Genomic DNA, 24827 nt, shown 5'->3' with positions numbered 1-24827 from the left:
CCAGTGAAGCCTTTCCCCCTCCTGGGAGTATGTGGTGGAGAGAAAAAGGCAGAGAGGGTGACGGACAGACCCACATGGAATGGTAATACCAAATTGTCAGAAGGTATTTTACGTGGTTTACTCTGACAGTGCATGCAGCTCACTGACTGGGCACAGAGGTAATTTACGATAAACGCAGTCTTGAAGGTGAGCAGTTCTAGACAACAGATGAGCATGTGCTCAAAAGGTGTGAACATCAGGAATGTGAGGATCAAGTCATGGTCATATTCAGGCACAATGAAAGGCGTGATGTGACAATGTACGCGAGTCCTTTTCTAAAGTACATCACAACTGGTGTACTTGAGCAAAGAAGGCTGATCAGATGAATAAAAGGCGGGATGGGCCAACATATAACACTCAACTGTGCCCAAAGCAAAGCCTTCCTTGCCAAAAATAGGGTGAATAACAGAACATCAGATAAGTTGGCCTGCACAGGATCAAGCAGACAGTTCCCACAACAGTCCACAAATTTCATCCAGCGATCCAAATAGCTAGCTTTCTAGCCACAAGTATCACATTCACTGCCTCAGCAGAAGGCTCGAACTCACTCAGCTGTTGCTGCTCAATCTCCATGCATGGAGGCATAGGCTGTAAATAATTCAACCTAGGATCTTGTCCTATTTCTGAGGGGCCGCCCCAAGAGGTAAAGTGAACAAAGGGCAAATTCTCAGGCTCAATAAATCAAGGGACCACACTCTCCTAGCTCAATCCAGAGCTATCAAGAAGGCCAGCGGGCATGAGGGTTCAGGATGATGCATGAGGCCAGGAGAACTAGAGGCCTCAGACCCATCCACGCCAGAACCCAGGATTGAGCCCGAAACATCAGGATGTTTTCCCGAAAGTCCCGGGCTCGTTGTATGGGTGGAAACGCCACCATGTCCAGGATGTGTCCCATGAAGTGAATCATTTGTGCCGGCATCAGATGGGACTTCGGCTGGCCGATGAAAACCCCACAGATGAAAGAAAGGGGGCCATCTTCAGGAAGTAGTCCCCAACGAGAAGCCAGTGTTTAGGCATCCAGTCATAGAGGTACAGGAATACAAGCGCACCTAACATGCAAGTATGGCCTATCTTTTCCTTTAGCAGCATTTATATTGGCACATCACTTTTTCTTTATATGATTATCTTGTTTCTGATGGCACATACTTGGTGTGTCATTTACACCTTTAATATCCTTGTTTCTACATTAGTGGGATCAGCATGGTGCACAATCCGTTTTACACTTTGGATGCCTTTCTACTTATCACTTTGACATTCTGTTTTTGATTCTTAAACTGTATACGTCCAGTGGAGTGACTGACCAACAATTTTTTGACAATAGATATACATACATATCCCCATGTCTTTTGTCTTCACAGTCCTGATGAATACTTTTCAGACAAACCACGCATTGGATGTGCCAGGTTCATCTAAATCAATTACATCTTGTGGATGAATAACTACATAGGAGGATCGTGTATATTTTCTGTCTGATGTTAAAGTTTCAACAATAGGTAATATATTGCCAGAAACAAGTGCAGTATACCAATGCTATAAATAAAAAGGTTTTTTTCTGTCTCTCTGAATTACAAATGACTATCTGTGTAATATTGTTCCCATTACTGACCCTATTTATAGGGAGGTATTTGTGCGGTTGTCAGTTTTTCCACTGCTGACTTTTTTTGTAGTAGTACTTCTTCCACTCTGCAGCCAACAACTGCAAAAAAGACACTTTCCTCAGTAGGTGGGAGATGTCCCTGGAGAGAAGTCTAGACTACAAGCATTTTGTAAATCTAGAAGGGGGAGTAAGTTTTCTGTCATCGTGTGGAACATTTTGAATCCCTTCAACTGCCTCTGGATCTATGCCTAAGACGGCCTCTAGACTTCGGCAGTACTAGCGTCGAGGCAGAGTATGAGGATCAGACATGGTTGGAGACTGAGCTTTGGTTATCTCATAGTAAGACCTGTGTTTAGCTTGAGCCAACGTCTGCCCTTATGAGGGTTCGACAACTGTCTAGGAAAATTGAGACCAGCCTAGTGATAGCCTCGGAGTCAGACAACACCTGCAAAACTGCACCTAGGAAATGTTGCAGCTTCTCCATTGAATGGCAGTGGAACAAAGGAGACGAGTCCTGCTAGGCCTTTTTGCACTTATGGCACAACTTGCATTTTGACTTACCAGACAACTTGGAACAGGTGTGGCCCTTTGACTTCGAGCACGAGTTGGTCTGTCATTTCGACTGCGATTCATCCTAATTTTTGTGTTTTGCAAGGTAACGTTCTGCCTCCCATTCCCTGATCACCTTCAGATGCCCCAGGGAGTATTTGCCACACGGCTTTTAGTCATGACTAGACATTACAGGCAAATATTATCTGGATGCATGACCAGCATTTGCTTCCAGTAGTCTCCGCACAGGATTGGAATCTGTGGTCTTTGGAAGGGGGAGGTATGGGAGACATTTCCCATGGCGCACTGTTGAGATTCAGGAGAATTTTCTTTAGTGGTTGATACAACCAACAAAGTTAAGAGCGGAGCTCGGATCCACACTGTAGGGCATAGAAAGCAAGGAGCTTTTGTAAGCATGCCAACCTGGTGCCTGGAGATATTCAAAAGGCGAAGAACCTATAGTTAGAAGTATCCATTCGATTTTTTTATTTATTTCTTTTTTGCTTTTTTATTGGAATTATTTTGACATATTTGAAAGCCTGTAATAAGCTGATGGGCCCGAGATAACATTGACACTACAGACGTATACCGAATTTCATATTTCACTCCAGTAACATTAATGTTATACCTCCTCCCGCTACATAAAATGCAACGGTCAGGTTAAGCATCATTTCATGGGGAGTAATATAGGACTAGAATAAAGAGGTGGCCACCATTCCTGAGGTCCAGCGCTGCCGCTGTGGTGGAGCAGTACAGCTTCACCAACCTCAAAACTTGAACAAATATGGGTATCGGTATTTGGTACAGCACTCATGTCAGATGGTAACAATCATTGGTCTGATTGCACAATATTTATAAACATTTGTAGATCTCAGAAATGTGTATAGTTCAACGACTATGAAACAGGTGGCTATTTTCTATGCTTCATATCAATTTATTCTAGTTTGGAGTTTTTGGAGGAAAATCCTACAGTTTCACATATTTAATTGTATAGGGCATGCCTGTACTATGCCTCCATGCAAAGCCTTTTGACCACCAGTGGTAGTAACACAGGTTCTACCAGCATATGCAAATCCATGACTTCCGAGTACAAGGCTGACTAAATGTTTTATTTAAATGGGATGAACTTGCTGTGTCTATTAGTTGTGTATGACTGTTGTGGGTTTCATGCAGCAAAGCATGATGAAGTTATCATCCCTGGCAAAAAATAAATAAATAACCTCTAAGAGTAAAAAAGAAGAACAAAATGATCTACTTGGGTTTCGACAAACATGTTGAGTGAATGAATCTACTGATAAGGTGGATATCACAAACTAAATGTATTTGGTGCAGTTTCTCAATAATCTGCAGTTTGATTTAATATATATAATAGATTTATTGATTAGTTATTAAAAACCTTAACAATTTTGACATAATAAAACATAGTAATAATAATAATAATAATAATAATACATTTTATAAAGTGCATGGTTACACTGGGAGCAGTGTGTCCCCGCGCTAAGTGTGACTGGCCTAGGCAACAGACGGATCATCCCCACCCTGTTCTCCCCTATTAACCTCCTCAGTCTCTAACCTGAGGAAAGAGGTATGTTTTAAGTTGTTTCCGGAAGATACGTTCCGAGACTTCTGATCGCATTACATGTGGGAGTTTATTCCAATGTTGAGCAGCTTGTACTCGGAAGGAGCATCCACCCATCCGAGCTCTTCTGAACCGAGGGACCTTCACCAGCCCTTTCCCCGAAGATCTCAGGTTCCGGCCCGGGATGTACGGATTCAGTAGATCCAGCAGGTAAGATGGCCCCTTTCCCTGCATGATACGGTGCCTGAACAGTAAGGTCTTATAGAGCACCCGTTCTTTAATCGGAAGCCAGTGGAGGGATTCCAGGGCTTTCTTGGATGATGCTCTTCTGGGTAATTTCAGGATCATACGGGCCGCCATATTCTGTATCCGCTGAAGCCTAGTGTTACATCTGTTGTTGGCTTCTAAGTACAGGACGTTCCCATAGTCCAATCTCGAGGTAACCAGAGCATGGACTATGGTCTTCCTGGCTGTCGTGGGGAGTAGGTCCAATGTTTTCCGCATAGTTCTCAAAATGCCGAAGCATTGGCCGGCTACCCAAGTGGTATGCTGCTCAAAGGAGATCTTGCTATCTATCCAGATACCCAAGTTCTTCACTTGTTCACTAGGTGAGGGTAAAGGCCCCAGCATTTGCGGCCACCATGCCGATGTCCACACCGATGGTGCATGTCCCACCACCAGCACCTCTGTCTTACTGCCATTTAATTTAAAGCAGTTATTAGCCATCCAAACTGCTATGGCTTGAAGGCACATTGAGAAGTTGTTGGCTGCTGCCCCGTCTGACTGTGCAAGAGACACCACTGTAGCGGGAATTCCGTTCTCTTACAGAACTGTGCATAGAGATTTGGAACCTCGGCGAATTAGGGTGGCCCAAAACTCACCTCAGTACCCAAAATCCCCTTACCAGGCTAGCTACAGTGTCTCATTGGTCATAGCAAACTTCCAATGTTTAGACAAACCAGAACATGAACTTACGATACCTCAGGTCACGTGGAACACATGAGCACTCTTTCGTTATACAATCATTTCAAACCAGAACGTGGAGTAAATGAGGACACGTGCACATTTGAAATATTTATTTACTAATGCCGTTTTCTCAAACGCAGTATCTTAGATAATACAAGAAAACATATTATCAGAAGCAAAGTTATCAGCATAGTTACTAGTCCATAGAAAGCAAAAGGTGACAGCATGCTAAGATGCTGTAATGACTAATCGTTAACAACACCTAATTCTCACCCTCCCTAACTAGCATATTATATTAATATCTAAGAAGGTCTCTTTGGGTTTTAGCAGGGCGGGCCCATACCTCAAGATCCTAGTGTGAAGAGATCGCATCCGCTTCCACCAGCTCTCTGCATGCGAACCGCATCAAGTGTGTATGTGTGCTCTAAGCAAAGCAATCTAAAACCCGCCTAAAGCCAGAATTTGGCAGGAGCTGCACTTATGTTATGTCTATGAAGGTGCAGAGATCAGACCTCACAACAATCCTGTGTCGTGTTATCCTTGAAGCTTCAGCACTCTCTGTACAGACATAGTTTATTAAGCAAAGCTGATATCAGAGCAATAACATATTATTCTCATGTAAATCACAAAGCTCTTCTAGGTTGAAAGCTAAATCAACAACTATGTGTCGTGTGCAGAAGCAGCAAAAGGAAAAAATGGCGTTTAAACATTTAATAAGCCCATGCTAACTTAACACAGTATATAGATAAGCAGTAACTATATGACACCCCCCATGATCCGAGCACGGATAAGATAAGATAAGACAAGGGCCTCCTCATGAAAGCAGAGTTCAAGAACGAAGAGCAAAGTTTATAATTTAAAAACGTTGGGACAAAAATATATGAATCAATTCAACAAATCCAAAATGCTCAAGCCAATAGGTCTGGGAGGTGAAAAAATCTGGCAAAATATGCAAGAATTTATGTCAGTTGAAATCAAGAAGGCGGGGTCTGAAACATGAAAAGACTTTAGGGCAAGACCGAATATGCAAAATATGCAGCAACAGCCTCCAACATGAAATCACCGTCTTCATCCGAAAGCAGTTCAGCCATCCAATTCAACAGTGGGAAGGAACATACGTGCTCTTCCAGTACCGGAGCCTCTATCACCATCAGAGGACAACTCTGTGGGTTCTCAAGAAAGCTCTGTGCCAAGAAATCTTGCGCTGCTGCGAGTATGTTCCAAGGACCCATTAGTCCATGCATCGCTGCCAAGGCCATAATCCTTTCGCCAGAACAAACCAACTCGTGAGTAACGACGGGACTCATCAGCTGATTAAAATCGACGTCAGGAGAAACCGTCTTGCAGAGACACAAATCAATGGCCCAGTCAAAATCACAGCTTAGGCAATGAAAAACAGGCTGGACACAGGTGAAATAGGAAAATCGAAACGATAACCCATATGCCGTGCTTAAAGTCGCAAACGGCAGTGTTCCATAATATTCAAGCATCCTGTTGCGAAACAGTGCCAGGAGGGGCAGCGCGGCTTCTTGCAAAGGAAGGGCATCCATGTTTAATGAAACAAAAGATCACCAGAACGCCTGCCGCCAGTGCCAGTAAAATTGGGAATCCACCAAACAGACTTGAAAAAATAGAATGGAAGCAGGAATGACTCCAAATATTTTCTCAAATGAAGTCAAGAGTCCGCTGCTAACTATTTTAAAAAAGTGTGCCAGCCCAGTCGTGGAGGACGCGTTAAAGATTGATTGAACCAGTTCGCTGAAATGCACCAGCAAATCAGTATTTAAAAGGGCCTGAACCTCTGTGCGAGTGTTAGCTATGTGAAGCACAAATGTTTCTCGAGCCGAACTCAAGGCCACTTCTTTTTGGGACAAAAGAGCTCTTATTCTACTCATGCCATTGAACTCCGCTGTCAAGGTTGGGATGCGCGGCCAGATGGAAACATCCCCGTTCCCATGCGTGGGTGGGTAAAGTACATTTTTGCAGCAAACCACACGTTCAGATACTGTTACCACATAAGCAACACCTTTAATTAACCCACAACAATTCTCATTATTTAACCCCTTCCATGCTGATGACAAACCCCAGCCTTCACGCTCCACGGTGCTCGTGTGCTGATGACGGCTGGGGTTCGTCACGGCCCCGCCCTGTTCGTTTGTTTAACGCACAGCGGCGAAATCGGCCCAGCATGGAAGGGGTTAATAGCAAATAACTTCCGTTCGCCAGTAAGGTAAAAGTGGGGATGATTGCTGGAACTGGTGTTCCTTTCAAAACACAGGCTAAATTTGGCCGGTCCTGGTTACAGGAACCGTGCAATTGTATGTGTCTACATATCAAGGAGTGATCTGGTGTCTCTGTACACTCCTCCCCATTCAGATAAACCTCTTGTCCGTCTTTTAAACATCTGTAAGTAAATGGGAGGGACCAGACTTCATGGAGAAACCCACTACCCAAGGGTTCATATCGACCTATGGCAACATATCGCATACAATTAGTAAACTTATACAAAGCAAAAGGTAATGTTATCAATCCGTGGATAAGCCACGTAGCAGCAGTGGCCTCCTCCACAGAAAAAGGCAAGGATTCTAGTCTCTCAATATGTAACATTGAAAAAGACGTATCTCGCATGGAAAGCAAGCGCTGCTTGTCAGTCAAATTAAAAGGGGCAAAGAGAGAGGAAACATTCATGTAGGTCCATGGCACCTTGCCAGATTTCAACGTCTGTAGGGTCCACGCAAATTGCATGACAGAACGCAACTGATTTTGACCATGGTATAATGTAGAAACTTCATCCTGCACAATATCCACTACAGAGGACACAACATTATCTAAGGTGTAAATGCGGGAAGAAAGCATGTTAATACTATTATCTACCACTGCAAGCACTTTTTCAAGATTAGCTTGATCAATTGCTCTAAGGCGAGTCGCCGCCTCAATCTGTGATGTCTTCCAGATTTCATTGTAAATAGCATATATCCATCTTTTTGATCTACCACTAGCCGGGCCTTTTATGAAATCATTTAAATCTACATCTTCATTCAGCTTGGAAAGATGAAGTTTAACCGCAGCCAAGGTAGAATGTTTCAGCCAATTCTGACATAACTTTCCAACTGAATAAGTTGTAACAGAATGGTCAGTGTCAAAACGGGGATCAGGTCTGACCTGTTTAAAGCCATCAGATAAACCAAGAAAACGGTGCTGGCATGAATCAGCACTTCTGTGCCACATCAGCCAACCTTTTGGATCCATACTGGATATGTTAAAGGATGAATTAAGCAAAAGGGTCTGCAAGTCCCTAATGGAAAACCGAGTAAAATTACTCCAGCCAGAATATTCCTCTAATTCAGGGATGGTAGGAGTATTTAATTTTTTAGAAGTAGCCAATCCAAAGCATGTTGTTTGCGAAATTGATGCATTCAAAAACAACATATGATTCGGGATGAGACATGCACGGTGCAAAGCCTCAGCGCCTTGCACCTGGCAGTGTTTGGAACCCCAAACTGATTTAAGGTCAACAGTTTCCTTCCACAATTCGTAGCCGCCAATAGCTAACTGATCTAGAAAGGACTTCGAATACAATAATTTAGTATCTGTAAGTCTAACCTTGGACATTGGCTTCTGTGTCATTTTAAAATAAAAGGACTCGGGATTGGACTGATTGAAGTCAGTAAAATAAGTGTATTTTTTCCAAAAAGTACTGGAACTGCCCTGTTTCGGAGCTGGGCAATGCTCCCATTGCGTATAATTTACAGTATTCCTTCTGGAAGTAGTTTTATGTAAGAAGTGATTGCCAAAATGTTGAAAACAAAATAAATCACCATAATTAGCAGATTCTAAGTACAAATCCTCAGCATCAAAGGCAGCATGATATTTCAAATCAGAAAACAAAGATTCTACGGCCTGAACATCCCAATCATCAGAACGTTTGTTTTGTTTCACTACATCCCCCATGTTAACTCTAAGGACATTAGGGACATTAACGACTTCTGTAGGGCCATGAATTTGAAATCTAACTGCATCCCACACAATTCCATCAAGGACTGGCCAAGCAGTGATGTTAACAAATGTCAAGTCTCTTTTCAATCTGTGTGCTGAATGTGACGAGGAAAGGGGGGCCAAAGTTCCATTGAGATGTTGAATGCATGTTCTTTCCTCGACATAGTGTCCATTGATGAATCGAAAAAAATAAAACACAAAACCAATTGACATAAAAAGGTAAATTGAAAAAAGTACCAGCCAAATATATGTCCAAGGAGGAATCAAAAAATGTTTTTAAATAAAGTGGCATAAACTGCAAACTGTGAGGGTTTCTTCGAAGCATTGGAAACAGTGTCAAATGAAAATCTTGATTCAGTGGCCAAACGTGTTTGCAGGTCAGGCATAGATAAGTCAGTGGGGTGGGTGTAATCAACGTCATCATGGTCCGTACCAGGTAAAGTACTTAACAAAGGACTGGAAAGTGCAGGTAATTTGATGGATACTTCAGTTTCAGGATTAGAAGCAGTGACCAAAACAGAATTTCTCACAATGGAAGGACAGGAGACTGCCGGTGTCATACTAAGAAGAATCGGCCCCTCTGTGTATCTTGACATTGTCAATGGAGATAAACCTGTTTTCCTTACGACCTGGAAGTGGGGGTAAAATGACTGTTCTTGTGCCCTTCACTCCAAGGACTGGAACCGGAGCTCGATAGGAAGGTCCAAATTCTTTCTTGTTATCGATCTTCTCTCGAACCAGCTCTCCAACTTGGGGTAGCCAGCCAACTACCGGGATCTGCAACGCAACATCCGATGTGGAGGGCAAATGTTCCTTTGCAAGACTGTCTCTGGTCTTTTGTAGATCCTGTAAAACATTGCAATGTTCGTCTACGTCAAAGGTTGTGGCGCGAACCACGCAGTGTAGACCATCAAGGTCAGGGACGTACATCTTGATGCCAAAGAGCATTTCGTATGGGGTCCGCCCACCCAGAGACCTTCTAGGGAGATTATTAAGAGCACGCTGCACGCCATTGAGGTGGGCTAGCCAGTTTCTGCCAGTGCCTATAACTCGAGCTGTCAAAGATTGCTTTAAGTCACGGTTCATTCGCTCTACTACACTATTACCCTCAGGTCTGTAGGGAGACGAAAACTTGACTTGGACCCCCAACGAAGTCATGGCATCCTTATACGCCTTAGAGGCGAAAGCCGGACCCTGATCCGAATGTAAGGTACCACAGGCAAAAATCCCTACAAAGACACGCAAATCTCTAATGACAGTCCGTGAATCAGCGCTGCGATGGGGCCAAACCCACACAAAGCGTGTGCATGAATCAACTGCTACTAAGATGTACTTATACGCAGTATCAGAGGAAAAAGGACCGCAGTGATCTAAATAAACACAACCTAGTGGTTTATTAGATATGTACAACTGTGTCTGTGGCGGACGCGTAGCAGTCGAAGGTTTAATCTGCTGGCAAATGTCACATTGAAGGACATAGTCACGCGTCTGTTTGTACAGTCCCCGCCACCAGAAACGCTGTTGTAATTGAGTTACAGTGGCCGAGACGCCCGCATGCGCAGACGCCACACCTTCATGCGCCGCTGTAATCAAGCTAGCTCTGCGATCCGAGTTGGGAATTACACGTTCACCAACATCAGGAATTTTCACAAAAGGAACCTTTTCGGGACTTAAGTGGTATGTGTACTTCGAAGGGAACCCCGTAGGATGTTTACCGCCCTTCTCAGTGGCAGCAACAGCCGCCAAGATTTCAACATCAATCTTACTTTTGGACCGTGTAACTGCTGCAACCAGATATGTAGATACCGCTGATTTCGCCGCTTCATCAGCAAGCGAGTTACCGACAGCGTGAACTCCCACACGCTGATGGCCGAGAGTATGAATCACAAAAACGAGCGGCAAAGTAGCCTTAAGCTCAGCCACTCGAACCCAGATCATCTTGTGTTTTATTGTGCTACCCTTGGAATCACGAAATTCATTCTGAATCCAAAAGAACAAGTTTTCGTTGTAAGACTGGACACAGTAGTAAGAATCACTTACAATAAGAATAGTCACACTCGGATCAGCGTACTCCAACGCTAGTAAAAGAGCACGAAGCCCTGCCAATTGTGCGGTGCAGTCCCCTAGAGTCTGCGTGTGCACTACTCTGGACTTGAACTCATCGTTCACCATGGCACCGACCACAATGGCGCATGTGGAAACGTAGGCGTGTTTAGAGCCATGCGCAACCTGCGCCGAACCATCAGTGTAAATGATGCAATGGAAGTCCTCCAAAGGTCGCATTGCTAGAGGAGCAGGATGAACGAATTCATACTGCAAGTACTCCTGCGACCGTAATGAGGCGTCAAAAATAAACGTGACATCCGTGGACGTCAAGGAAGCAGCCCATTGAATCCACCGAGGGTGCAAAGCTTTAGAATTTGGTACACTGGCTTTTGTCACTGCCTCCAAATGCGGACAGGGTGTGACAACCAACATGCGTTTTCCCTGTGACAGAGCACGTTCCTTAAGAATCGCCATCTGCACAGCCGTTAAAACTTTCTCCACAGTGGAAAATCGCATTTCAGCCGAAGTGTACAAGTGTGACTTGTAGGCAATAGGTACTGTGTCCCCTTCATTAAAAGTTAGGTACGTGAAACCCACCGTCCCAGGAATGATTCCTATCACCAGGTTAGTGTGGTTATCACGAGTCAGTAAGAATTTAGAAGCGAGCAGATCAGCCTGCAAAGATTGCAAGATGGCTGAGTGCACAGGCAGCCAGCATGATTTGGAAAAAGTTGGTTGTATCAAAGCATACAAAGGCTTGATACGCTGGGCATATTCCGGAATGTATGTTCTTCCGAAATTTAAAAAACCCAGCAAAGACTGTAATTTTTTCAGTGTTGTCGGAGCGCGCAATTGTGCGCAGTTCTCCAGGAAGTGAGGAGCCAAACCTCTACCTTCATTGTTGAGCTCATAGCCCAGGAACAACACTGTGTACTCTGCAACGTGCGATTTCGCAAAGTTAAATTTGTAACCCATGGCTGCAAAGCTACAAATAATGCCGTTGACTCGACACAAATGCTCCCAAATATCGTCGTCTGTGAGATAAATGTCATCCACATACGAGTAGCATCCGGGTCGATTCTCTCCAAGAGAGAGACTATGCGGGCAGTGAAAATCCCAGGACTATTCTTATAGTTCATTGGGAGACGCCGAAAGTGTTTTTGGACCCCGGCGGAAGTAAAGCTGGTCCATTGGGAACTAAGACCATCCAATCTATGGGCATAAAAACCGTTGGATATGTCAAGCGTGGTTTTAAAACGCTTACGCACAAGACTATCCACTAGTGCAGAGCCGTGAGTATTCTGTACTGCACAGTTACGGCAGTGCGAGTTTTTCCCACACCACCGTTTTCCGGAAACGACAGTGAAGGGGTTAAGGTTTGAATGATATACTACTCGAGTGTCATGATATAAGACCACCAACGTATGGGCGCCATGTAGCGGGAATTCCGTTCTCCTACAGAACTGTGCATAGAGATTTGGAACCTCGGCGAATTAGGGTGGCTCAAAACTCACCTCAGTACCCAAAATCCCCTTACCAGGCTAGCTACAGTGTCTCATTGGTCATAGCAAACTTCCAATGTTTAGACAAACCAGAACATGAACTTACGATACCTCAGGTCACGTGGAACACATGAGCGATCTTTCGTTATACAATCATTTCAAACCAGAACGTGGAGTAAATGAGGACACGTGCACATTTGAAATATTTATTTACTAATGCCGTTTTCTCAAACGCAGTATCTTAGATAATACAAGTAAACATATTATCAGAAGCAAAGTTATCAGCATAGTTACTAGTCCATAGAAAGCAAAAGGTGACAGCATGCTAAGATGCTGTAATGAATAAGCCTTAACAACACCTAATTCTCACCCTCCCTAACTAGCATATTATATTAATATCTAAGAAGGTCTCTTTGGGTTTTAGCAGGGCGGGCCCATACCTCAAGATCCTAGTGTGAAGAGATCACATCCGCTTCCACCAGCTCTCTACATGCGAACCGCATCAAGTGTGTATGTGTGCTCTAAGCAAAGCAATATAAAACCCGCCTAAAGCCAGAATTTGGCAGGAGCTGCACTTATGTTATGTCTATGAAGGTGCGGAGATCAGACCTCACAACAATCCTGTGTCGTGTTATCCTTGAAGCTTCAGCACTCTCTGTACAAACATAGTTTATTAAGCAAAGCTGATATCAGAGCAATAACATATTATTCTCATGTAAATCACAACGCTCTTCTAGGTTGAAAGCTAAATCAACAACTATGTGTCGTGTGCAGAAGCAGCAAAAGGAAACAAGCATTTACAATGCAATGGTTTTGCCTTTGTTAAAGTTAGAGCTATTGGCATTGCTCTTGACATTATTTTTATTTATGTTTTTTTTAACATAAATAAATGGCATTGTCATTTACAATGCCACTAGCTTTATCTCTCGCAAATGACACACACAAACACACACAGAGCCCCCCCCACACACACACAGAGCCCCCCACACACACACAGCCACACAAAGCCCCCCACACACACAGCCACACAAAGCTTCCTACACACACAGTCACACAGAGCCCTCCACACACACCCACACAGCACAAGCGGGCAACAGGGGCACACGGAGGCACAAGCAAACCACTTCATAAAGATATACTGAACTCTAGCTACAAACTTTAATAGAGCCACCCGCGACCAACTGCATCAAAGAGATTAAATACAACCCAGCGTCCAAGGCAACCAATTTCTACGTACTGCAGATTTAATCCACAGCATCAAATAAAGCAGGTTCTCTCCCATGTCCAAGTTGAAAACCTTATTACAAGCCAGCAATGAGACAGTACAATTTAAGAGAACACTGAAATTTACCTGCAACCAAATTTCAGGAAACCATAGCTAAATAGTTTAATTCGGTAGCAGCAGATACAAAATAGCATGGCCAGTCTAGCACTGTACCTCAGGATACATGTAGGTCTCACACTATAAATTTGAGGGATTCTGTCCCCCTTGGACACGGCCGGCATGGTGCTGGTGGGGAACGACGGAGACGGCAGCGGGGCTAGGGCTGTGGAACGGGGCCGGGAAGCAGCGGAGGAAGATGAGGGAGGCAGGGGGCGGGGTTACAGCAGAACGCGCAGAGCTTCTGAGAACTGTGACAGGAACTACACAAACCAGATTGCACATATGGACGTGGATACGCGCCACCGCTATAACCATGTTAGAGTCAGGCAAATGCTTTCTAGTTTGTCATTTTCTCCGTTAGTATAAGGGCGTGACCAATTAAACTGACAACCCGGCACACAAGTTGGAGGAAGTTCACAGATACCATATAACCAAGAGGCAGATACAGACAACATTCAAATTAGTCAACTGTGGCAGAGAAAGCCCTTCTTGCGAAAGGGGTAGCGGAGTGGGGTTATAAAGCAGAGGGACCTGGAGCATAGTAATCGCCAGGGGTGCTTGCGCTCCTTAATGAAACCACTGCCACCAATACATGTACAGCATGGGCTTCTTCGCACAGGTACTGGCTCAGTCCCTGTCTATGGTGACGCATTAGGGTAGCCCCCTCCTATCTACAGCGGAGCTGCTCATATAAAGGTGGAAACTGAGATGTGCAAGTTCAATGATGCTGTCTCGATCACTTTCATTTAGTCACAAAAAAATATCACAGTTGCATCACAATTCATCTAGTTTGGTTATTCTGTAAACAGCATAGTTAGGTAGTATTTTATTTACAAAACGCAAAATTGCTTACATTTCCCAGGAAATTTAAACCAAAGAGGTTATTTACGAGATTAAACAGGACAAACATTTTATTATAATTAGAAAGGGATTCGGCTGCTCGAGCAACATTTAATAAAGGAGGGACAGGGTAGGCTAAGATAGAGTCATTATATTGGTTTAAGGGCCATGCTTGAAAACAACAAAGGCACACCGGTGCCAATGGCCAGCAGAGGGGCCCTCGACAGCACCACGTCGGGGGGCACCGACAGAACAACCCAAGGAGGTGGAGTGGTGTGGTGCAGCGGCCAGGGAAGCTGACTTCGGAGCACAGTGTTCATGGTTCGATCCCCGGCTCCAGCGGCAGCTCAGCTCAGCACCATGTGACTCTGGGCACTAGCTCACTTGATTTCCACGACGCCCGCCCCCCCCCCCCCCTCCCCAGCGCCTAGAGACCCTTAAAGGTGTGTAGTTCGCGCTTTACAAATACGGATTTACAAGGAGTTGTGAGCCCAGACCAGTGGCAGCGACGTGAGCCAGTTACTATCACACAGCTCGGGAATCCTGTGAGCTGCTCCAGTTGTGACGCATTTTTGTTAAACATAGGAATAATGGGGCAGCCACATAAGGGACGAAAAAAGAGAAGGGGAGAGGAATAAAGTCCGCCAAGGAAAGAATGTGGTAATGTTTTGTCTGTCACTACTGAGAAAGATGGTTCCAGCAGTATAATTACGAGCCACTCGCCTTTCACCAGCATTGGAAAACAAACAAAACACCGAGTACGCAAGCAGAGGAAACAACTTGCGAACAGACAGAAGAGCACATAATGGGGGAAATGCGTGATCTAACCTGCAGGAACTAAAGATTTGAGGTGGATGGAAAAATAAACTGGAATAAAGAGCAGTCGACACATTTTGTTAAAATCCTAGTAGCCTTCAGGCTCTGAAAAGGTGCCTTTGGGAATGGCCTGCCTGTGGGAGTCTTGTCCAGGCCTGCCGCCCAGACTGACATCACTGCACGTCAGAGATTCCACAAGGATGAAGGCTGAGAGACTCTGAGGCGAAGGTAAATAAAGACATTTCTGAACACTGTCTCTGTGTGCCCAATAGATTTTAAGGACAGATAGGGATGTTCTGTAATGGGTAGATGACTGATGGGCCGGAATATTCGCAATGCCCGCACAACATTTAATATAATCAGCAGAAGGCTGAAGAGTTTCCTTTGTCTGAAAATGATACCAGAAGGAGGGGCAGGCTGTGCCAGCGGAAGTAGGTGCTGCACAGTAATGTGCCTTACGACACTAGCTGCTCATGCTCCCTTCCCATCTACCGGTTTCTTTCAACCTCTCTCTGACCTGTGTCACGAGGAAGCACCACGAAAGCCTGGATCATGTGCCCACAAGTCCTCTAACGGTACCCAGTGCTCAAATGTGGGAGTTTTCGTGGCAGCAGTACACCCCGTGGAAGCCATGGATGCTAAAACACGCTGTGGCAGAGTGGCAAGAGGAAGTAACCAGGGGTGGCTGGCACCCTCAAAGCCCTACTTACTGTGCGCAGCGGATCAGGCGGCTTCTCGCGGTCCAGCGCTCCTGCCGATCTCCGTTGCAACTGATCCCGAGCCACTCGGTGCCGCGGCCTGGAGGAGCATAGCAGGCCGCTTCTCCTCCCTTCTCGGCTCCCAGAGGACTCTGGCGTTCAGCGGTTTGAAAATGCCGCGGCAGGAAGGCGGGAAACAGAGCCGGGGCAGCGGCACAGCTTCCAGCGGGAAAGGGGGCGGGAAAGGCACGCCATTGCGAGGCCAGCATCAGGAAACAAGCGGGAGGGGGCGGGAAAGGGGGGTGGAGAGACGCAGAAGTGCCGGCAATGCCGGACCAGATTCGGGGGCGTTCCCGGCTTTCGGCTGACGTCGCGTGACGTCGGCAAAAGCCAAAGAATCTCGGGAACGCCCCCGAATCTGGTCCAGCATTGACGGACAGGCCCCTCGTCCAATGGCTAGGCTCCATTTATGGAGCCAGCCAATAAATGACGAGGGCCGACCCAAACCCCACTACAGTTCTCATCAGGTTTTCGCCTGCGCGAAAAAGATGCGCAGAGCGCATCTTTTCGCCAGGCAAAACCTAAAAATGGCGTTTAAACATTTAATAAGCCCATGCTAACTTAACACAGTATATAGAGAAGCAGTAACTATATGACACCACCAATTGGGTGTCATCTGCATAGGTTACTACTTGAACCCCAAACCTCTCCGTGATCTCTGCTATAGGAGATACATAGAGATTGAAGAGGGTGGGGCTCAAGCTAGACCCTTGGGCCAATCCCTGATTAAGCCTAATACTCTTAGACCGATGAGGGCCTTGGGCGACTTGAAAGCTCCGATCCCGTAGGAACGATTCTAGCCACTCCAAAGCTCTGCCCCTTACTCCTCCTTTTTTCAGACACTGCAGCAAGATGTGATGTGCTAGAGTGTCGAAAGCCGCGCTCAGGTCTAACAGGATCAACGCTGTGGTATGGCCTTCGTCCACCAACTTACGTATGGTTTCAGTGGACAGGAGTAGGACAGATTCGTCGAGTAAGACGCCCGAAAACCTGATTGGGTGGGATGTAAAAGTTTACAGGTTTCAATGTGCTCTGTCAGTTGTTTATTGACAACTTTCTCTGCGATCTTAGAGAGATAGGGAAGGAGGGAGATTGGTCGTAGATTGTCTAATTGCTCCGCACTGAAGTTGTTTTTTTTTTTTTGCGGAATTACCACTGCCTCTTTCCGTACTGACGGAACACTCCCTGAACCAAAAGACAGATCCAGCAGATGGCGTATGTGAGGTTCCAGTATAGTAATACTTTCTCTAAGTATTTTTGCAGGTGCTGGATCCTTAGGGGAGCCTGATTTAATTTTGGTGGCTATATCAATTAGGATGTCCTCTTGGGGAGTACTGAAGGATACTAGTAACTCAGTTCCTTCACAGTAGCTGGTGGCATCTTCTATCCTAAGCTTTGTTCTAACTTCCACTGGAAATAGTACAATAAATGTCAGAATTAAAAAGGAGCTAGATGAATATATAATTAAAAACATTGATTCCTTGTGTCAGGATAGTCAGACCAGTATGCAATAATTATTATTTAGAAAGTATAAAAACGCAGTCTTCGTTTTTGAGATTTAACATCAAAATTTCAGCTGAAGTTAACAAGATGTGCACAATTTCGGCTGAAGTTAACTAGATGTGCACAATTTCAACAGTTAATTCAAAACCTTAGGTGCGTTATCAAGCTAGAATTGTCACACAGATTTCAAGCATACATAGCAGCATAACAAGTGCATCATCTAAGCGTTGGTTCAATGTGCAATGGACAGCAAGGTAAATACTAACTCTATTCTTGGTTTTAGGCGTTTTTAAAATGCATGCTCTTGCTGGCACATAAAGTGCATGGTGCATTTAGGATGATGATGAATAAAATCCAGCTTTGTTTGCATGGTTAATTAAAACCGTTGCAATGAGATATCAAGTTTTAAGATTGTGTATTTACCTAAACAGAGAGTGAACCAGGGATAGGGTACAGGAAGACATAATTCAATGGTATAAAAGTCAAAACTTGGCACTCTAAAAAAGAGATGGTAGAAGTATACATAATTATTCTCTATTCAACAGGAATGTTGTTTTGCTGGTGGCCATTATGGTACAGCTTATGGTGCCGGGTCCAGAACATTCCAATCGTTCCGATATCCCAAGTGAATTCGTAAAAAAGATGTGCGCCTCACTGAATGAATTTGAATTGGATGGGGCTTCCCATCTGATTGCTTGTTGTTACAAGAGCAGCGACACTATGGGGATCCTTAGGTAGCAGTAAGGGAAGTTACCAACTGCTTGTATTTTTAATTCCCCCCTTGCCCCCCCCCTGCCGCCTCCATAAATCATACAAAGCGGCACAACAGCTGAACGTCTTCACCTCCAAAGCATGCCTTCACTGCTTGCCTACGGGATCTTATCCCCTTGACTTTGAAAATGGGCTTCAGTAGCAATCGGCGTTCAAATTGCAGTTTGAGTTAATGGTCTTATATTAGCCTGAGTAATAAGAGGAAGGTGACTGCAGCAGTGTGGCCTCAGTATGACAAAGGGGTGTGTTATGGTATTTTATGAAATTGCAATAAGAAAGATAAGGAGATAACTGCAAACATGCTATGTTCATTTGCAGGAAAAAGTCATGGAGTACAACATAGAAATAGGTGAACGTAGCAACACAACCTGACATTGCATACTTTAAAAGCAAAAGCATCTGGACATAATCCATGAAAATACCCATTAATACAATAATACAAAAAAACAAATCATCATTGCGGACAGCATTTCAGTTCCCAAGCTCACCTGGAAAGGCTGGAATTTGCAGGGGAAGCTGTTGTCTGGGAGAAAGGAAACATCTCCATCCAGGAAAAGGTTCACAATATGCAAAACACTTCGAGCTGCTAAACTGAAGTCAAGCGAACAAAACACCATTAGGTAAAAGATTACCATACATTACATTCAACAATTGGTGCTCAGCTACATTGGATCTGTATCATACTTCACTCATTAGTCAGCTGCCTTGGCACATCACCCAGCTTTAAGCAACACTCGTTTGTTTGGCAAAACAGAACCAATGTATCCCTTAATCATATGAACCTATACAGTGCAACTGCCAAGTCCGACTCCCATCTTTTATCAGCTCTTTAAGCTCAGTATTCAAAATGCAGCAGCCAGAGTACTGCTTGGGCTGCCCAGACACCACTCAACATCAAAAGCTATAACAAACCTTCACTGGCTCCCTGTACGTAGACGTATAGAATTTAAGTCACTCTGTCTAGTTCATAAATCTCTACTCGGACTTTAAGATCTTCTTTCCTTGGTCTTGCACAAATCCCAAAGATAAAAAGAGTACGCTGTGGAGGAAAGCGTTTTTCATTCCTGGTGTCCAAACTCTGGAATGCACTCCCACTACATCTTAGAAGTTTATCCAACAGATTTGCATTTAGGAAAGAAATTAAGACCTGGCTCTTTCCCCAACATTAGTACGATGCATGCATGTCCGAGTTTTTACTCTAACACAGCGCCAAGACGCCTCGGCAGTAGTGCGCTTTATAAGTACAGTCAGTCAGTCCAAATTCCTGATCATGTAATTGTACATTTAAAAGGTTGATAGGAGGAATGCCTAAGAGCATTTCTGATCGTACTCACTCTGGACTTAGGTGGCTGCAGGTGGCACTTATCACTGGGCCCATTGCAGTTAGAATACTCTCTTCCAAAAGGATGCGAATTGTCGAGTTTGACTCTTTTGCTGAAAGAATTCATAATAAACAAAGCATTCAAACTCAATACATGTGTTTTAGCAAACTACTAGGCAGTGCTGAGAGAGCAAGGAATTAAAAAGGGGCATACACATAGAACTTTTTACAAAGTGTTATGTGCCACATTGGCCGCTTCTTAAGGAATGCATGAGAAATCGCATTAGAAATATTGTCTATATACTCTACAACTAGTTCTGTACAAACATAAACAGGTGGTTTAAAACAAAAAAGGGTTGTAGTCATCTCAGTCCCTCACAAAGCCTGTGTGAGTGGGTATGGCTGATCACTACTTGAGGCGAAAAGAAAAACAACTAAAGCAGATAACTTCTGTCAAGAAGGCGTTCATAGCAATAGATTGATCTCAGCTCTTCAGCGCAAGTCAACAGAATTATTACAGCCTGTCGTTTGATCAATTTCTGAGGAATGGATCTGAGCAGGCAAGAAAAGAGGTAAGATGGGCTATCCACTTCACAATTGTCACAACGCCAAGGTCCATTTCCATAGAAATGGATTTGAAAGGTACAGACGATCCTTCATGATTGCCAGAGTTGCAAATAGATCCAAACATCCAACGACTGTATAAACATCAAATAAATTACAACCCTGTTAGATTGACACTTGGCAAGGGATTGTTTGCAGGCATATTAGAACTGAAGGGAAAACCAGGGGCAAATAGGTCCTCAAACTCTTCACTTCTGAGGATAATACACCACAATAGCTTTGTTTGTCCAGAACAAGACACTAAAAGTAGGTGTCAGAAGTATTAAATGCACAGACAGGTAAATGACTACTAGACATTTGTCATCAAATAGCTTCACTTGCTTCTGCTAACTTCGAAACTCAAGAGAATAAGTATTCCTAACCAATCTTTACTGGGGCAGGGAACACAAATCCTGCAAGAAGGATGTCATAGATGTAAATCCTAGCCATGTTAATGAGGGTACAGAAAAATGTACAAACGTCTCCCTAATGTGGCAATCGGCCCCTTCACCTGCCAAAGTGCTTCTTCCCTAAAACTCTCTCACAATTGGCGCTTCAGGCCTCTGTAAATTCCCAATAAATAGTACCTCGGTACCTAGGGCATTGGGACTGAAGAAGGTCCCCTTGGTACCCATCACCTAGGCCATCCAGACTGCTCTGCAGCATGCATGGCCTGGTGCAGACAAAAAAGACAAAGTCGACATAGCACACTGCCTGTGGCCATGCCAACTAGAACTGCCTCAGGTATAGCTAAGTCACACCTCTAGCAGGCCTCACAGCCCTAAGACAGGGTGCACTATACCCCAGACGTGGGAATACCTGCATTAGCAGATCTGCAAGTCCATTCTTGGATATTGTAAGTGCCAGGGAAGCCATAAAGAGTACTTGGGCTGAAAATTCGAAAACTCGAGTTCCCCAGCACCATGACGGCTTCTCTGAAACCATGAGTGTTTGGTACCAAACTACTACTCATCAATAAACCCACACTGATACCAGTGTGGGATTTATTGAACCATGTACTTTCAGAGGGCACCTCAGGGGAGCCCCCTTAAAGCCTACCCAACCTGGTGTCGTCACAGACTGGCTATAGGCAGCCTGACACCACCAGATATGTTTCTACACACCTGGGTCGAGAGCCTCTGCTCTCTGGTAACAGAAATAATGCACATCCTGGGTGGAGGTGTCGCACCTCCTCCACCAGGATGGGCACATTGCTCGAGAGAAAAGCTTCTAAGGCCTGCCGCCTTTGTAATGCGACCCCCAGCCTCTATTACTAGCAGCAAATGGCAGCCCCCGGTTTACACCCCCACATTGAGCAGGGGAAACCAGCGTCTAGAATCTGCAATATTTTAGTAGGCCAGGTACTAAAAATATTCTAGAAAATCCAATTCTATTGGAAAGTCCTCCATGTTTAAAAAAAAAAAGACTGGTAGCTCAAAATACACACCAACTAGTCAGGACAGAAGAGAAGGATTGCCATTAAGTGATCCACGTTTTAATCACAGATGATACACAGAAGAAAATGGTCAGAAGCATAATGTACACCCCACATTACAATGAAACATGGTCTAAAATACAAGCATAAATATCATTTACGGCAACTATTATTAGTTGCCTTATGTAAATGAAATGGGCAAGGGATTTATGGGGAAAACCTATTAAATATTTGTTTTAAAACATGCTGTGTATTGAAAATATGCTAGTTGATGCAACTTTCTGTTTGAAAGGGGAATCATAAGCATAGGGAATTAGTGAAAGAATACAAAGGTATGATTAATGAGGCAAAATCTTATTTTGCACAGAAAATATGGCTGGCCATTAACACCGAAATAACTTTTTAAAGTTGTCACTAATCTCTCCTCCAATAAGTTCTGGAAAACCCCTAAGATTTCTGTAATAGGGTAGCGGAGTTCTTCAGAGAAAAGATTGAAAAGATTATAACGATCCATGTGAATTTTGTACAAGAGGATAACCAGCTCACCACTGCTCTGGAAGTTGCTGCCAATGCCTCTCTAGAAAAAGTTTTCTCCTCTTCCGGCAGCAAGAATAAAAGTTCACCGGATGACACCTGCCCGCCTAAGTTGCTGCATCTGGTCCCTGATATTATTGGAGATTTCTTTGAGAATTATTACTCTCAGTTATTGGAGTATGGCATCTTTACCAGTGTTGGAAGGAGGTGATTGTGATTCCACTAAAGAAAAAGCCCAAAGGAGATGCGGGAGACATTAAAAATGCACGCCCGATCTCTCTGCTGCCTGCCCCTTCCAAAATTTTGGAGAAACATATTAACCAGGAATTAGCACAATTTTTCAATGTGCGCGGACATCAAAATCCGTCACAAAATTGATTCAGAAGTAATCACAGCATGGAATTTGACTTCATTATGGCGACTGACTACATCCGCCATCAGGTTGAATCTAGGGATGGGCTATTCTGGTTTAGCTCAACCTGTCTGCAGCCTTTGACACCATGACTCCATCTATTTTGGTGCAAAGGATGAGAAAGGTGGGATTGCGCAATGCTCCATTAAAACAATTAGAGTCCTTGTTGACGGAACTCTCAAGGTCAGCTGTGACGATTTTAGGGATCAACCATTTCAGTTCCCATGCGAGATCCCCCAGGGTTCCTCACAGAACCAGACGCTATTTAGTTTGTCCCACTGGCTTTAGTTTGTCCCATTGGCTAAGCTAGTACGCTCTTTTGGCTTCCAAGTCTCCTCCTATGCAGATGATACACAAATCATTGTTTCCATCTCCGATTATTTGGATGATGTGGCCAATAAATTTAGTTCTAGTATGGAATCAGTCAGCAGATGTATATAAGCGAACAGGCTTAAAATGAATTGTGAAAATAATTAAATTGCAGGACGCTCCCATGGTCAGTTAACATGGCAAGACAACTGGGGGTAGTCTTGGATAATTTATTGACCTTTGAAATACATGTCAACAAAATGGTGAGCACCTGCTTTTGGATTATCAAGACCCTAAAGAAAATTCTTCCTCTCTTACTGCAGGAGTTGAGGGTTGCAGTGGTCATAGCGCATATTACATCTCACCTTGACTACTGCAATCCCCTCTACTTAACGCAAATCAATATTCTTCAAACAAACTGCAGATGATTCAAAATGCAGCCCCTAGATTGGTTCTAGGCCTGCCGAAAGCATGTTCTGTTAGGGAGGGCCTGAGGTCCCTCCATTGGCTACCATTTAGAATGAGTGTAATCTTTAAATCGGTATGTCTAGCGCATAAGGCTCTCCACCAACGGGGCGTAGACTTTCTCTGGTCTGTTTTTAACTGGTATGCACCCAGCAGAAAATTAAGATTTGCAAGACAAAGAAAAGTTGTCATCCCTAGGTTTTGTAAAAACAGATTTGAGGGAGGGACAGCGTGCTTTTTTGGTGGGTGCAGCAAGGTTGTTGAACAGCCTTCCTGAGCCAATTGGAGGGTTGACCCTTATCTTAGGTTTCGCAGGCATGTTAAAACTTGGCTCTTTGCATCTCCTTAGATGGGTGGGGCTTCTCTGTCTAGGTGGTTGGCCAGCTGGCTTTCACCAATGTGCTGATGTGTCTGACCTTAGCATTTTGATGCCTTTTGGTTATATGCGCTCTATAAAAAATATACAAATACAAAAATGTATTACAAATATTTTAGTTTATTTAAGCTAATAACAATGTGTAGGCAACTGATGATAAAGTGGCGAAAGCAGCAACACTGTAAAGAAGTTATATTCAAGCTAACAGAATACATCACTTTTATATATAAGCAAAGTAAGGTTAATTTTTGATTCTAGGGGTCTTGGCAGATCAACATTTATTCAATTTTTCCAATGTAGAAAAATAGAAGATTTCTTGAAACAATATTTCTCTTGTTGGAGGCTTTTCTGGTAACCACAATTAATCCACAGAAGAACAATGCTCACATTTTTTTAATTGAGGATCATTTACTAGATAAAAATAAAATCTCGATAATGACTAGTCAAGTTGACGTTTAGTTTGGTGAAAATAAAAAAACAAAAACTTTTAATAGGATAAAAAGTATAATTAATTAAATTAGCACATTCATATGAACAGTGTGGACAAGTACAATAAGGTATTAATGATGCATTCATTCTATTTGCTGTAATTTAGCAGGTATACAAAGGAGAAAATGAATAAAGAAGGGTCCATCAAGTACATAGTTTTCAGATTTGTCTATTGATGAAAAATAGATTTTAATTGGTGCAGTGAATTAAACAATTACTTTCATTTACTTCACCTTCAATTGGTTAATTACACAGCACATATTCTAATGTGTAGTATCTTACCTTGAGTGGCTGCTTGGACAGTCAGTGCCAGAAGATGGGGCACAACAGTCTCATGAAAGTACCATAGGCTTTCTGCGTCATTCTGGCACTGCACTGCCACGAGATGGAGACTTTTGCAGACAGAAACCAAATTTTCAGTATCCAAATTTGCATTTCCTATGAAAAGAAAGAGAACCTTTAATCTTGATTTACTATTTTTCTATAAATAACATACAACTTTAAACCAACTGCAATATAACACACAGCATAATACTT

General features: G+C 43.7%; 1 protein-coding gene across 1 annotated transcript in view; it reads right to left on the bottom strand.

The window, feature by feature from the left end:
- The window catches only part of MMS19 (MMS19 cytosolic iron-sulfur assembly component), a 466622-nt gene that overhangs the window by 132409 nt on the left and 309386 nt on the right, over nucleotides 1-24827 (bottom strand). The window contains exons 19-21 of the mRNA XM_078643578.1: nucleotides 24573-24728; nucleotides 19681-19780; nucleotides 18835-18937 (exon numbers count right to left, since the gene is read on the bottom strand). Of these exons, the coding sequence (XP_078499704.1) occupies nucleotides 18835-18937; nucleotides 19681-19780; nucleotides 24573-24728 (359 nt within the window). The remainder of the gene's footprint in view (nucleotides 1-18834; nucleotides 18938-19680; nucleotides 19781-24572; nucleotides 24729-24827) is intronic.

The sequence above is a fragment of the Lissotriton helveticus genome, chromosome 5_1, assembly GCF_964261635.1.
Source record: "Lissotriton helveticus chromosome 5_1, aLisHel1.1, whole genome shotgun sequence".
NCBI classification, from domain to species: Eukaryota; Metazoa; Chordata; class Amphibia; order Caudata; family Salamandridae; genus Lissotriton; species Lissotriton helveticus.
The sequence above is the reverse complement of the archived record's forward strand: the minus strand, read 5'-3'. Positions and strand labels throughout refer to the sequence as shown.